Source organism: Lepisosteus platostomus, chromosome 3 (assembly GCF_059453375.1).
Source record: "Lepisosteus platostomus isolate fLepPlt1 chromosome 3, fLepPlt1.hap1, whole genome shotgun sequence".
Classification (NCBI taxonomy): Eukaryota; Metazoa; Chordata; class Actinopteri; order Semionotiformes; family Lepisosteidae; genus Lepisosteus; species Lepisosteus platostomus.
The window spans coordinates 55,396,849-55,411,531 of NC_142613.1; the positions used below are offsets into that span (position 1 = coordinate 55,396,849).

The following is a 14,683-nucleotide window of genomic DNA, read 5'->3' on the forward strand; positions in this document are numbered from 1 at the left end:
CCTGGGGTGGGAGGCGTTATATTGGGCACTTATTAATCAAATGGTTTGGAAGTGTCCGGAGGTAGTCACATTCTGGAAACAGGCATCTTTTTTGTCCAGCATTCTTAATGAGGTATTTTCAGTTCTCAACCGATACTCTTGTTAGGCAGTGACTCTAACAGCACCACTTACAGTGTCAAAAAAATGGTTTGATGGCTTATCTGTACAGTAAATAAAGAGGTGCTGGAGCTGTGTTTTGAGCTTCTGCATTACCTCCCACTGACAATTATGAAATCTGTAATCATTTGGTTTTCTTTTGCGTCCTTGATTGGAAACTGGCCAAAGGGAGTTCAGGTGTTTTTTTTATTTGTATTGTATTGGTTATGGAGGAAGGTGGGAGGTATAGAAATAATAACATCTGTAAACAGCGAGTTCTATCCAATATAGCAAAAGTTTTTAAATAATGACCCAATGAGTCATCCCTGTTTATTCTCCCTTCACTTTGCAACAAAATGCACATTTACAGGAATTACAGTACCAAGCATGACATAATGTCCTTTGCACCACACCTCTTTCAGCTGATGTTAAAGAACAAACATAATGTTAGTTTTTAGACAAAGTTGAAAAGGTCTTACTTTATGATCCCTAATGGATCTAAGCTCTCTTCTACTTCTTCATCGTCATCTGGGGGTTTGTAGAGTTTTGTTGTTTTGTTTTGTCTCAGTCGAGGTATCTCCTCAGCAGGAAGGACCTCTTCCTTAGAAAAGAAATCAAATCCTTCCTCCTCCTCCTCCTGTTCAGGAACATTTTTACTCTTTAAGTCAACAACATCTGTAGTCTTCACTCCTGAAGACAAAACACAGACTAGGATTAGACAGTCCTCTCTAGGAGATGTTGTGAGCACTTTACATTTATTTTTTCAGAGGTAAAAAAATTCCACAAAACCAGAAACAAATTGTAAGACTTCAGAAATGGTTAAACAAAAATGGGAATATTGCCCCAAATATGAAATTGCATTCTTTTCTAAGTTACTTTTCACCTTTTAGATACACAGTTCTGTGAAAAAGTGTTTGCCTCGAGTCTGATTTTCTGAATATTTGCACATTTCTCAGCTGTGAATTGTGTCAGATCTTTTTGTGGATTGTAGCAGAACTGTATATAAGAGGTGAATCTGAGAGAAGAAATTGACACACAGTTTGGTGTTTCTTTCATTTTTTTTGGTGTGCAAGGTAATCAAACATCCAATCTTCAGGTGTGAAAAAGTTATTGCCCTTGTGAACTCAGCCCAATTAAAGGGATAATTAGGGTCAACAGTTTGAATAATTTGGTTAAGAATGAGACTTGATTTAGACTAGCCCTGCCCAATATACATTGGTCTACCTGGCTTTTACGGTTAGTACACAGGTACTAGAGGCACATCAAGCCATGATCAAAAGAAATGCCTGAAAACCTCCAAAATAACGTTGTTGATGTCTATCAGTCTGGAAAGGGTTATTAAGCCATTTTGTAAGGCTCTGGGGTTCCTCTGAACCAGACTCAAAGCCATATTGTCCAAATAGAGAAAGTTTTGGACAGTAGTAAAATTCCCAGGAGTGTCTGTCCTGCCAAAATCTCTCCAAGAGCAAGGAAATAAATTGTCCAGGATGTCAGAAAGGACACTAGAACAACATCTATGGATCTGCAGGCCTCTCTCGCTTCAGTTAAGGTAAGAAGAACATGAGATCTGGTCTCACACCTGAAGAAGGCTCCACGGCTGAAACATTGTGTTTTCTTTTCTTTTCAGCATGGAATAAACCTATTACTTGAACATGAGATCTGGTCTCAAATTTGCCAAAATGCTTCTGGACGATCCTCAAGAGTTCTGGAACAATGTTCTATGGATAGATGAGTCAAAATTGTAACTTTTTGGCCAACATGGACCCTGTTATGTCTGATGCAGGGGGGGGAACAAACACTGTATTCCATGGTAAGAAAGTCATACCAACGGTCAAGCATGGTGATGGTAGTGTCATGGTTTGGGAATGCTTTGCTGACTCAGGACCTGGACGACTTGCCATTAATAAAGGAATCACGAATTCTGCTCTGGATCAGAAAATTCTACAGGAGAATGTCAGGCCAATCCATCTGTGAGCTGAAGCCAAAGTGCTGCTGGGTCATGCAGCAAGACATGATCCAAACAGTGATCCAAACAGACAGTGATCCAAAGCGCATAAGCAAGTCGACATCAGAATGGTTGAAGAACATGATATTTAGACTTTAGGAATGGCCTAGCCAAAGTACAGACCTAAATGTTGTGGGGGCACCTGAAACAAGCAGTTCATGCTTGAGAACCCACAAATGGCACTGAGTTGAAGGGGTTTTGCATAGAGGAGTGAGCCAAAACTCCTTCACAGGTCTGCAAGATACTAATCAATTACTACATATAATGTCTAGTAGCAGTTATTGGAGTTACCTCTTATTAAGTCTGAAAGGATTAGTCAGACTTATTAACATTCATGTGAAAATATGTGATAATGCTGAAAATCACAAGGAGGGCAAATACTTTTTCACAGCACTGTACAGCCATCCATTTTCTGGTTCTTCCAATTCAGGGTTGTGGGGGACCTGAAGCCCCTCCTGACAAGCAACGGGCACATGGCAGGACGTCGGACATTGGAGAGGCCTCAGTGAAAGCACCTCATGCCTGCAAGCTCCTGAGAGACCGTGCGTGACAGCTGGAATATGAAGCTCAGCCTACTCTTGGGCAATTTGCCTTTACTGTGCGAGACCCTGAAATGTATTTTTACTTACATCTTTGTATTGACGTGCACCTTTGGCATGCAGGAAGAAATGTTCTAATGCTTCAGTTTATTTTTTCCTGTCTGGGAATGAGTGAGCAGAGTTTCAAATAGTCTGTCAGGGCTACCTGGGTAACATCTGAAATCCTCTTAACTTCAAGAGAACAAATTCACCAAAACTGAAGTACAATGGAAAGGAAAGCCAAGACCCTATCTGCTTATCCAATCTTAGCTATATGAACTGGCTACAAACACATAATTCTCATTATTATAACTGAATGGACAATGACCCCCTTCTCAGTGTTAAGAAATAGGTCTTGTGTGGAGTCTGAACTGATACTCTCCAATGAACATATAATACAATTTAAAAACAGATTTTTCTACAGAATGTAATATGAAATGTAATCAAATTGCCTTCATGGGAGTATATCACGTTTGTATGCATTTAATGTTGAAGCCACACCCTGCAGTAACTGTATAATTCTTTACTGTAAAGCTTTTTTTTTAGAAATCATAAATACAGTATTTAATACAAAAAAGGTAAATCTCCATGATGACTGGGAGAGAGTTAAAAATGCCAAAACTAATGATAACATAAAGCTATCTGTAACCGTTCTGTTCACGAATTCTAATTTCTAAAGTGTATAGCCAATTTTTCACTGTGCTGTCACCAGTTCGTTTCTCTAGACAATGATCAAATCGACTATCTACTTTTTAACTGGTTATCCAACACACAGGGTTGTGGAGGAGCTGGAGCCCATCTTGGCAAGCAACAAGCAAAGCAGGGTGCAACCTGGACAGGAAGGCAGTCTACTGCAGGGCAGACAGACACAAACACACACACTCACACCAGGCACCATTTTGCTAGAAGCCATCTAACCTACTAGTATGTTTTTGGACTGTGGGAGGAAACCGGAGTACCCAGAGAAAACCAAAGCAAACACATAGGGAGAACATACAAACTCCAAGCAGACAATGATAAAATGTACCTAGGAATTCCAATAACTCTGGACAGGTTGCAAGTGTTGTATTCTTAGAGATGAACTTCACCAGTTCATCGAACGCCACTCTTCTCTCCCTGATGTCCATATCACCCACGAACAGAGCCTTCCTGGGCATGGCGGGGAGGGCAATTTTCGGATAATGAGCCACAAGCTTCTGGTAAAACTCATCAATTTCACTGTACTTTTTAGACACCTGTGAGAAAAAAAAATGACGGTACATTTTTGATAACCAAGTAACCAAATATGCACAACTGTGAAATGGAATTAGGCTACATGAAGAGGTGAACATTCAGGTCTAGCAATCTTTTAGTTTTTGAAATTAATACTTTATACAGTATAGCAACTTGGGCAACCTTATCCTTTTACTTTATTACACACTGTAGATATCCATTATACAGTATATCACACTTAGGTGCATACTGTAGTACAATCATGCATCCATATTTATTATAGGACAATGTAACTGGGTGTTGAAAGCTGCAAGAGCTGTGAAGTGCACTGGGCTTCCAAAGGGCCTGGCCAGTACAGGCCTTAAATGGGTGCTCAGGGTGGGATTTATACTCCAGAGACCGTTGGTTTGAATTGTCATTAGCTGATAGCAGCCTGAGTACTCCTAGGTGCGGTAAGCTGTTAGCCAAGTGCTGCTGGAGTTGCGCAGTCATGAAGCTGGTTGCGTTTTCCACAGATTTCCGTGAGCTGTGAATGTTAAAGGGAGCTGCCAGCTACTCCTTCGCCCCATTCCTTAACTCTGCTGTTGGCATCGCAGGCTCAAGCATGAGCCCAGACACTGTGAAAGACGCGTGTGTCGTCATCAACTCTGTGGTGATGGGGTAAGAGATGCACTGCGGTAGCGAGTCAAGCGAATCCAGAACTCCCAACTAAAACAATACAGTATGTGAAGTGTCTTTCACCATTTACCATAACATGTGGGAAAAATCTGATTTTTCTAAAGAAAAATGACAGGAAAAAAATTGTGACTTAAGCCTCTAGTTTCAAGAGAATTGCTATAGCAAATAAACATGCAAATAATTTTCATGTAAGGGCAGGGAGAGATATATCGTGCTTGTTGCCTTATACAAACCTACTTCATTAAGATCCAATTACTTCAAAGCTTCAAAGTTATTAACAAAATCAACCAAGGAAACAAGTGGACACTAAGTGAAATCTCATTAAAAACTGAGAACAGGAGGTGTTTCTTTACCCACAGAGTCATGGGAGTGTGGAACAAGCTACCCAGCCCTACTGTTGAAGCCAATACTCCGGCTTTGTTCAAGAAATGACTGGATAAGATTCCCAGATCAATTAGCTACTAACTCCCAAATGGATAAGGTTGGCCAAATAGCTTCCAAACCAATGGTTTGCAACCATTGTTATCACTACACATTAAAAAATGAAATATGTGCATTAATATCTAATTGTTCTCTTGGTTCCAATTTCCATTTGACCAGAGCGCGGGCCTTGTTTGGACATTGGTGCTGTATATTTTAGCTAACCACAGTCAACCAAACTGATCCTGTCACCATATATTAATTGAGAAAGCAACAAGAACCCAGAAATGCACCTGAGGTAATTAGTGCAAAGGATGTGTGTCAGTTATTAATAGATAGATACTGTATTGATCCCGTGAGGGAAATTGCAGAATGTCATGTTCTTCTCTATATCTACTGTATGCAATTCGAATGCAGTCCAAAGACATATGGCTTAATCTCTGTCTAAAAGTCTGAAGGATAAAATTATTGATTTTTTTAGACTTAACAAGAAACACAGCAAATCCGCTATACTGGTCTCAAAATGACATCAGATATACTGAAACAAAAGTAACAAAAACAAAGGCCTATGTAGTGAAAAGCTTGCCAAAGAGTACTTGGCATCATGGTTAGAAATAAGTAGTATATACAGTTGTTTTTCTTAGTACTTTAAGTAATGTTCCTCCATTTTGTCATTAAGACCTCTGGCTTCTTACAGAAAAGCACCCTGGGCTCTTATAAAATGGAATGGCCACACAAGCACAAGGTTACATAAACATCTCAATCTGCACTTAAAATTGCTCTCTGGCAACACTGATTTCACTAATAGGGTCATGCCAATAAAGCATCTTGAATTCAAAATTGAAATGAAGTACAGATTAGAAATGTGTAATCAAGGCAACAGTAGAGGTGTTAGTGGGGCCAGCAGGGGGCGCTCACCCTGCAGTCCATGTGGGTCCTAATGCCCCAGTATAGTGACGGGGACACTATACTGTAAACAGGCGCCGTCCTTCGGATGAGACGTAAAACCGAGGTCCTGACTCTCTGTGGTCATTAAAAATCCCAGGGCGCTTCTCGAAAAGAGTAGGGGTGTAACCCCGGTGTCCTGGCCAAATTTCCAATTGGCCCTTACTAATCATGGCCTCCTAATAATCCCCCTCTATGAATTGGCTACATTACTCTGCTCTCCTCCCCACTGATAGCTGATGTGTGGTGAGCGTTCTGGCGCACTATGGCTGCCGTCGCATCATCCAGGTGGATGCTGCACATTGGTGGTGGTGGAGGGGAGTCCCCATTACCTGTAAAGCGCTTTGAGTGGAGTGTCCAGAAAAGCGCTATATAAGTGTAAGCAATTATTATTATTATTATTATAGTCTTCAATACTTCAATCATAGATTTATCAAGGCACCCAAGCTCAGATTTGTTTTGCGACTGTTTGCAGAGTGCTAGTGACCTCTTGTGGTGAAAACAAGCAATAGCACAAGAAGGCTTATTTACACAGAACATTTCTTTGCACTAGTTAGTCACATCCTGAAGAAGAACCTCTGGATACTGACTGTTACTTATATGCATTTGATGGGATAATAAAAGTATGATTTGGGAGAAGAGAGTACAGTGTGTGGGGTAGATTTATCTTTTTTCATGTTTTCGTTAACCCTTTAAGTTGTTAAGACCTTTGGGAAGTGTGTAATTCACATGACATTATTAACACCACAGACAATCTTTAATATATTTGCTTACTTGCATCTACAAAATACTTGTCTTTCAACAACAAAAAAAATAGATCCAACGATCATTACAACATTTGATTGACAGTATATTTCAAAGAGAACTGCTGGACCTCTGGACTTGGATGATTAGCTTAACTGTTAGAGCAGAGGCTCTGTGGATAAGGCTCCGTGTCTGTGGCTGGAAGGTTGCCAGTTCAAATCCTGCGGCTGGCAGAGGACTCCTACTCTGTTGGGCCCCTGAGCAAGGCCCTTAACCCCAGTTGCTCCAGGGGTGCTGTATAAATGGCTGACACTGCGCTCTGACCCCAAGCTTCTCTCCCTGTCTGTGTGTCTCATGGAGAGCAAGTTGGGGCATGCGAAAAGACAAATTCCTAATACAAGAAACTATATATGGCTAATAAAGTGATCTTATCTTAGGTAGAGGAACTGATGCCTACATCCTCCAGTACGTCCTGGAAACATACTTAAAACTGAAAAGATTTACACTTCTTTAAAAAAAGGGTTGTGGGAGCCTGTAACAAGCCATGCCCAGCAATGATGTGAAAGCAAGTATTCTACTTTCTTTCAAGGACTGCCTGGATAAATGCCTCATATTACCTAGTTACTACTAAAACGGCTACATAAAATCCACCTCTCATTTGTAACCTTTTATACTGTATGTTCCAGGGATCTCTCTTCCTTTCACAGGATACAGCTACATGGATACACAATACAACTCATACAACTCATTTCCACAGGACAGTAAAGTGTGTGGTACAAGTCATTCTTTTTCACTGTTACACGCAACATACAGTATGAACACTGTAGAATTTTAATTTTAATATACAATCATCTTCCGTTTTCTTTAAAAGTTGTAAAACCAAGTATGTGGCATATGACAGTCTCTCAGAAGAGAAACAGCAAAAAATGTTTGTCTGTTGGAGTGTAACCATTCCTGAATGGTGTAAACACCTGAAGGGAGTTTCAACATTTCAGTGTGTGTTATACACATTATTACAATATGGTCCAAGTCAGGGGGTTCCAGCCCTGGTCCAGAAGGAACACTGTCTCTTCTGGTTTTTAGACCAGATAAGTTCTTAATTACAGTCTATTTGATTTCAGTTTTCTTTCTAGGGCATATTTCTAAATGTACCTTTTAGCAGTTAAAAGGTCAAATGGGATTTGAAATTAGTATCAACCCTCTACCAGTTTCCGCGTCTCAAAACTGCCCTCAATCAGGTGTTTCACCTGAAATGTATTTGCAGTTGAGAAGTTCTGATCTAGCAGTTTGTTGACGAAAACTTGCAGTATTTTAGTCATGGAGATTAATGCTTTCAGCCAAACACAAACAATTCATTCATTCATTCATTCACTCAATGTTTTCATTACAGGAAACATTTTGTGGCCGCTACAAAAACAGCATCTAACACACAAGTAAATTTAGGAAAACCAAACACCAGCCACAAACAAACCTTCATTTTCAATTCAGTAAAATATTCAAGCAAGTCAAAGCGAGGCTAAGATGTGACATTTCCAGCACTTAAAAACTTCTTTATTTAAGTAGGGAGCCCATCATTTGAAACACCTAACATAACAGCTTTCAGAGACGCACAGAATGCTAACATCCCTCTTCAAAGGCTTTCATTAGCTAATATTTAACTGCAACGTACCACAAGCTGCACAACATCCTCGGGTTTATGCTTTATTGATTTGAATGCTGCCAGACGAGAGACCACGACAATCTGATACTCCACGTGACCCGTCATCATGGAGCCTCGGATTTCCTGATACACCGGTACACAGAGGTCAATTCCAGTGTCTTCATTTTGGAGTTGCCTAAAAAGAAAAGCGTATAATGTAAACATAACAACAAAGTTGTAAAAAATTAGCAGAGGCCATTCAGCCCATAGAGCTTGTTTGTAAGTAAGTAGTTAATTGATCTCATCCAGTCATGTCTTGGAAAACAAATGGGTATTGTTGCCTAAACACAGTTTTAGGCAACATTCAGAAAGGTTATCTGCACCAAACGTCCAAATGATCAGTGTACACCGCAGTCCCAGGGTGTTAAATTTTCGGGTTAAGGGTTCTCAAAATGAGTCCTGGGGCATCAAAATTCTGAACCTGGGTTCCCAAAACGTGTGTTGGGGATTTAAATTGCGGGGTCAGGGGTTCCCAAAACGATTCCTGGGGTGTCAAAATCCTATCCAGGGGTCCCAGACTGCCATCCAGCAGCATACCTCTTCTAGCTGGGCTAGTTATTGGCTTAAGTTGAATTTGCCGCTGACTTACAAAGACCCGTTCTGTAAAACCTGCAGGAATTCTCCAGGACAGGAACTGGGAACCCCACAGCAGTGTATACATTTTGTCAAATGTTTTTTTTTTTTTGCTATAATCATTTTCCTTTTCAAGATTTTTTAGATCTTCCCTGTTATACTTCCACATTCAATATTTTTTACCTTTTTTATTTTCCTACTATATTTAGATTTTCCAGTAAGCTCATTATTGGTTGAAGTGTATTAGACTCCATTTGACCCTTGTATTTTTCACATTTATCTGTTTAAGTTAAATGACTTTTGCTTACGCATTTAGCTTTGTTTGGCTGATGATTGTTTTTAAATTTTTGTCCTTTGAATGCAAAATATATGTGTCACTGCATGTGATAAAATCCATAAACTTTACAGTACATGTAATACATCATAGTGATTTTCAAACTACAGTATATGAGAGAAGTTGATGTCACACTAAATGGAAAGTGTTCTAAAGAGGGAAAGTTTAATTTCTACCCCTAAATTCTTCCAAATGTTTTTCTGATTCTTATTTTACACTATACTCTACAGCAGTGTTTTTATCCCTGATCTCCTGTTGAGTTTATTAATTCCAATTAATCTCTATTTGATTGCCGAGGTTTTTTTCCCCCCCAACCATTAAGAAGCTGGATGGAGTTGGTTAATTAGCATCGTCCCTGAATCAGTTCCTACAGGTAGTTTCAACCCTACTTTCATTCAGTCATGAGGCATATAAGTAATTGGGAATGTCATATGCAGTGGTAACCCCTCCCCCACCACCTCCCACCGCTGGTTCACATCAGTTATTGATCACCTGTTAAGTGCTGCTTAGACAGAAAATGTAGAAACCTCTGGATGGTGCTTTGACTGCTTGGTTTCTTCACAGCAACAATTCTATAGCAGAGGGCTTTTGAAACCAAGTTTAATCAAAAGGTCTAAAGAGGCTGCTAGCTTAACCATTTAACATTGAGAGAATTTCAGAAGTCAAGCAAGAGAGAGATGCATTTTTAAACTACATTAAACTAGATATGTGAATAAATTTAAGATGTTCTCCACATGTACAGGTAACGTTTAGTGAAACATTCACCTTACATACCTCTACTTACAGTAACTACATTCCAGACCTCGGGTGACTTTTTTTAGCTTTCCCTTTGAGAAATAACAAGGCAGAACCTGATCTTCAATACAAAATGTATCACAACAAGGCGTGCCCGATAATGATTTAATACCTACTGGCCCATGGACTACATAGACCAGGGGGTCTCAAACTTTCCTGGAGTTTCCGGTGTCTTCTGGTTCTGTTGCAGCAATGTTCTGTTATATAGTGGGTCTAATTATTTAATAAGCCATATTTTAATTTAAATACTTCTAACCAGGGTCCTAGGTGATTTCTGGAGAGCTGTACCTTTAATGGTGTAATCAGCTATGAAAGGCCTTTAGAAAAATCAAACATATGTCTTATTCAGAAAATAATTAGGTTAATTGTTTAATTGTCTACTCAGGTGGGAACAAACAAAACACAATGCACTTCAGGTATTGGGTTTGACACCGGAGGTGCAGATATATTTAGGATCCTTTGAGGGTTTCTGACTCAGGTGTTCAGACTGTATTTTCACTCCTCAGCTAAGCACAGACACCAAACATCTGAAAAAGGGTATTTTTTTAATTCTACTGTTTCCTGATTGGATACTTGCACTCTTTACTTAAGATCATTCACACCCTTTTCTTGATGATTTCCAGTTACTCCCATCAGTACGCAGAAACCAACTCCCCAACTCCAAAAAGGTATGAAGTTCTCATTCATACCTTTAGCCATATCATTACTCTATGCAAATACGTATGTATATTGTTTTTGTTGTTGGTTGTTTTTACTGTCCGTCTGTACACCAATAAATTGCCCCCCCTGGGCCAATAAAGACTCTCTTACTTCTGAAACAGTTAAATCACACTGCCTGGAACCAGGGGTACTGAGCCTTGTAGGGTTACTATATGTCAGATTGTTCCCCAACATGTCCACCTTGTAGGTCTTTAAATCTCTGTTTAGGGAGGAATTTTCAAATATCATAAAACGTCATCAATGGAGTGTTCTCTCTCTTTTTAAATAAATATGGTGACCATACAACCTTGGCATCTTGATAGCATTCCAGTACTTAAAAAAATCATAATAATGACTGAATTTATCCTTAACGGCTTAATTAACCAAATGTGTCAAAAATCATTCTGACCTAAAATTCTAGCGGTAAGCAGGGACGCACACGTAATACTATTAGACGCAAATTATATTTAATTTGAATGGAAACGAAGCTACTGCACGGTGAAAATCTGGGCCGCCACTTATTAACATTATAATAAATATAATTCTTATTATTTTACTCTGTCGTTTAAAAATTACCGGAAGATTAAATATTCTAAAGATGCTTTGCCAGAATACTGCAAGAGTAAAATTTTTCAACAACTATCGTAAATTATTTGTAATACCTAATTACAAAAATTACTACAGTACTGTAGTGTCTGTACCCATATGAAGTGAGTGAAGGGGAGCACTCATTCTAAACTATATTCCAGGATTTTTTTTATTCACGCTAAATTGCGGAACTGTCCAAATCCCGAATAGAAAACAAAACGAATGCCGATATATTTGAATAAACTATGTGTTTTGCATACACAGCTCATAAAACCACAACAAACAAGGCACCTCGATGTCTTTAAACGTTTACGCTTAAAACATCACACACTTCTTACTTTGTGTCATTAAGAAACCCGATAAAGTATACAGATCGCTTTTCCTTTTTCTATGCGTCTCTGAGATGCTCCGGAACCGAGTTTCCTCAAAACTTTTCGTTTCTTTTTTCTTTCTCCTACCTGCTTGTAACAAGTCCGTCAGGCATGGTGCAAAAGCGACGTGTATCCGTAATTTGATACAAAGCTTCTTCAACGTTATTTTTTAAACGTGTTTATTGTGCCTCTATGTTTTGTATTTCACTGGAAAAAAAAACACAATTTTAGTCTTCAGCCCGACCCCTTTATCTGTGACTCGGAGTCACGAGATTACCATCCGTGCAGTTTTGAAAACTCGGCTCTGGCAAATCAGGCAAAGGTCGCTGTGGGCATGGACAACGTGCTGCGCTGCGCTTTGCTCTGCAAACATGGCGGATTAAAGCAAATTAAATATCTATTCAGATTAATTTATCGTTGGGTTTAAACACATGTAGTGAAGAGCGTTAATAATCTATATAATTAAAGAGCAAACAAAAATAAATCCTCTCGTAGTCGGCAGGATTCGAACCTGCGCGGGGAGACCCCAATGGATTTCTAGTCCATCGCCTTAACCACTCGGCCACGACTACTGCTGTTCTTACAGTTTCCGAAACATACACCATATTCGGAAAAACAGTCCGATTTCCCCCCTTCTTTCTTTCTTAAAACGGTCTTTGCATATTTTTTAAAGACATTTCTAAATTTGCATGCATTTCGATTACATTGTCCTCTGCGAGCGTATGAAATAAAGAACAAACTATAAAATACTATTAACAAATGTGTTGTTGCTTTGATCACGATACAGTCACATTTTATATTTGCTGATGTTGATGAATAGGTATTGCGTAAAGTATATGAATGCACTGCCTGTTTACAATATTTAGAACAAACGAATGTTCACTTTCTCGGGTACATACCGCCAGTAGTGTATTCGCGTATCTCTCCAAATGGAGAAAGTATAATTATCGATTAGATACCACCCAACTTTAAATCCCACGAGCGGTTTATTTAAAGCAAACTGGTTAAACGGGTCCAGAAAGTGTTCCAATAACCCAGACGGTGACGTTTTCGACTAATTACGTTTATTACTGCTTGAAAAATATACAACCTTTAGCAAAGTCATTACAAATGACGTCAGATGTATTGTCACCGTTAAACTGTAGTCATAAAGTCAATTATAAATGGAGATTTAAAAGTTTTTAAAGATTTCAAAATGATTTTAAAACAACATGGATTTAGCCTGGTAAAATGTAATGTTGAACACATGTAGGGTAATTGAAATGGTACTGTACGTATGTCTCGTATGTCTCCCAAGGCGCATCCCCGTCGTAGCGACCGGGTCGTACCCGCGCCGGTGGGAACAGCTGACCGGCTCCGGCGGAGAGGGCATCTCCTCTCTGGGGCATCCGCTGGACGGGAGTAGCGGGCAGTCGCCCCAGTTCCACTGGCGGGACCACTACTGGGTAGTGTAAGGGCTGTGGCCACCTTTTGCACCCAGGAATTGCTCAGGCTCCAAGTGTTCGCTGCCCCTGGGCTCGGTCTCTCAGGGTCAGCCGGCGCTTGACAGAGTCCGCTAGCGCCTGCCACGGGTTGTCCATCCATCCTGCTCTGACACCAATGTAGTGTTTTTGAGTTCACAAAGGATAAAAGACAAGTGGAGACGAGATAGCGAACCGAGCAACCGCTTTTTTTCTCCTTTTAAACCAAAACCAAACACAGGATTTACACACACATAAGGGGACCGACGGAACACGTACAAAGGGTTAGGATGGTAACTCGTTAACAGAAGACTACACACTTACAAAGCTACACAGGACACTTAAACTAACATAAAACTATTTACATAAGCAGGGTCAGCTGCTGGTCATCGTGCTGACCCTCAGACTCTTCGCGGCTACAACTCCAAGCCTGCTTCGCGGTACCCTGCGTGCCTAGGTGCCTTTCCTCCTCACCACCGGGCGAGGGCGCTACAATATTTTCTTACACATTCGCTTTTATTTATAGGGATCAGCATGGTTCCGTTTTTTCCTGGACTTGTCCCTTTTGGTCTTTAAAATCTTTGTCCAAGAGGAATTTGCAAATATATTGAAACATCTGGATTCCCCCTTATTCTTTTTCCCCAGTTTTCGTTCTGATAAAGTAAGCGATTTAATAGGTACTGGCACAAATACCCCTAGCACCGCCCCCTCCTTCGACGACGTGCACTCCTCTTTGAATCATCAGATACGGTAACCCTACGTATCCTTTCCGAGACTGTGGGCTGCCTGGAGAAGGGAGCATCCAGCTCGGGTTACAATGCTCACAGGTGTTTATTGCTTTTAATCATTAACAGGTGTGCAGTATGAGTGTGAGGAGGGGCACAGCATTCTCTAGCACAATGGTTCTCAAACTTTTTGTACCTAATCCAACCAAAGCATCCAAGTACCACCTACAAGTCATCATCTCATAGGAACCCCAGAAATTCTCAATGACCAACATGAGCGCGCATGCACACATACTCACACATACATATAATAAATATTATAATAATAAACTTTATTTGATATAGCGCCTTTAAAGGTGGCTTCTCAAAGTGTTTTACAGAAAAAAACATTAACAACAACTAATAAAAAACCACCATTTCAGTGAGAGGGGTGAGCCTGTTTAGTTGAGCAAAGCAGATGTGAATTCATTTTTCGAGCCTTGATACAATTCAAAACAGAGTTTTACAGATATTAAATCGTCAGGCATTTTCTTGACGGCAAAGGTCTCGCGGTGGATGTTGTAATGCGTACATTAATTTCTGGAGCAACCTATCTAATTCGTGCAACTACACCGTTATGTCGGCTTGTCATTGCTCTAGCACCGTCTGTACAAACTCAGACGCATTTTATCCAGTCGAGGCCATTCTCTTCGATAAATTGATTCAGAAGCTGAAATATGTGC

The 14,683-nt window shown here is 40.0% G+C and overlaps 1 protein-coding gene and 1 non-coding gene across 3 annotated transcripts in view; both read right to left on the reverse strand.

Annotated features, from left to right (window-relative positions):
• hs1bp3 (HCLS1 binding protein 3) overlaps window positions 1-12,095 on the reverse strand; it is a 31,635-nt gene extending 19,540 nt beyond the window's left edge. The window contains exons 1-4 of one of the 2 annotated variants that reach the window (XM_088626138.1): window positions 11,864-12,095; window positions 8,387-8,552; window positions 3,746-3,953; window positions 615-825 (exon numbers count right to left, since the gene is read on the reverse strand). In XM_088626138.1, coding sequence (XP_088482264.1) covers window positions 615-825; window positions 3,746-3,953; window positions 8,387-8,552; window positions 11,864-11,889 — 611 coding nt within the window. In that variant the 5' untranslated portion in view covers window positions 11,890-12,095. The remainder of the gene's footprint in view (window positions 1-614; window positions 826-3,745; window positions 3,954-8,386; window positions 8,553-11,863) is intronic. The other variant, XM_088626137.1, reaches the window with a different exon arrangement.
• A 171-nt stretch (window positions 12,096-12,266) lies between these two features.
• trnas-aga (transfer RNA serine (anticodon AGA)) lies at window positions 12,267-12,348 on the reverse strand. The gene has a single exon. It is a non-coding gene; the product is annotated as a tRNA-Ser (tRNA).
• Between the last annotated feature and the right edge of the window lie 2,335 nt (window positions 12,349-14,683).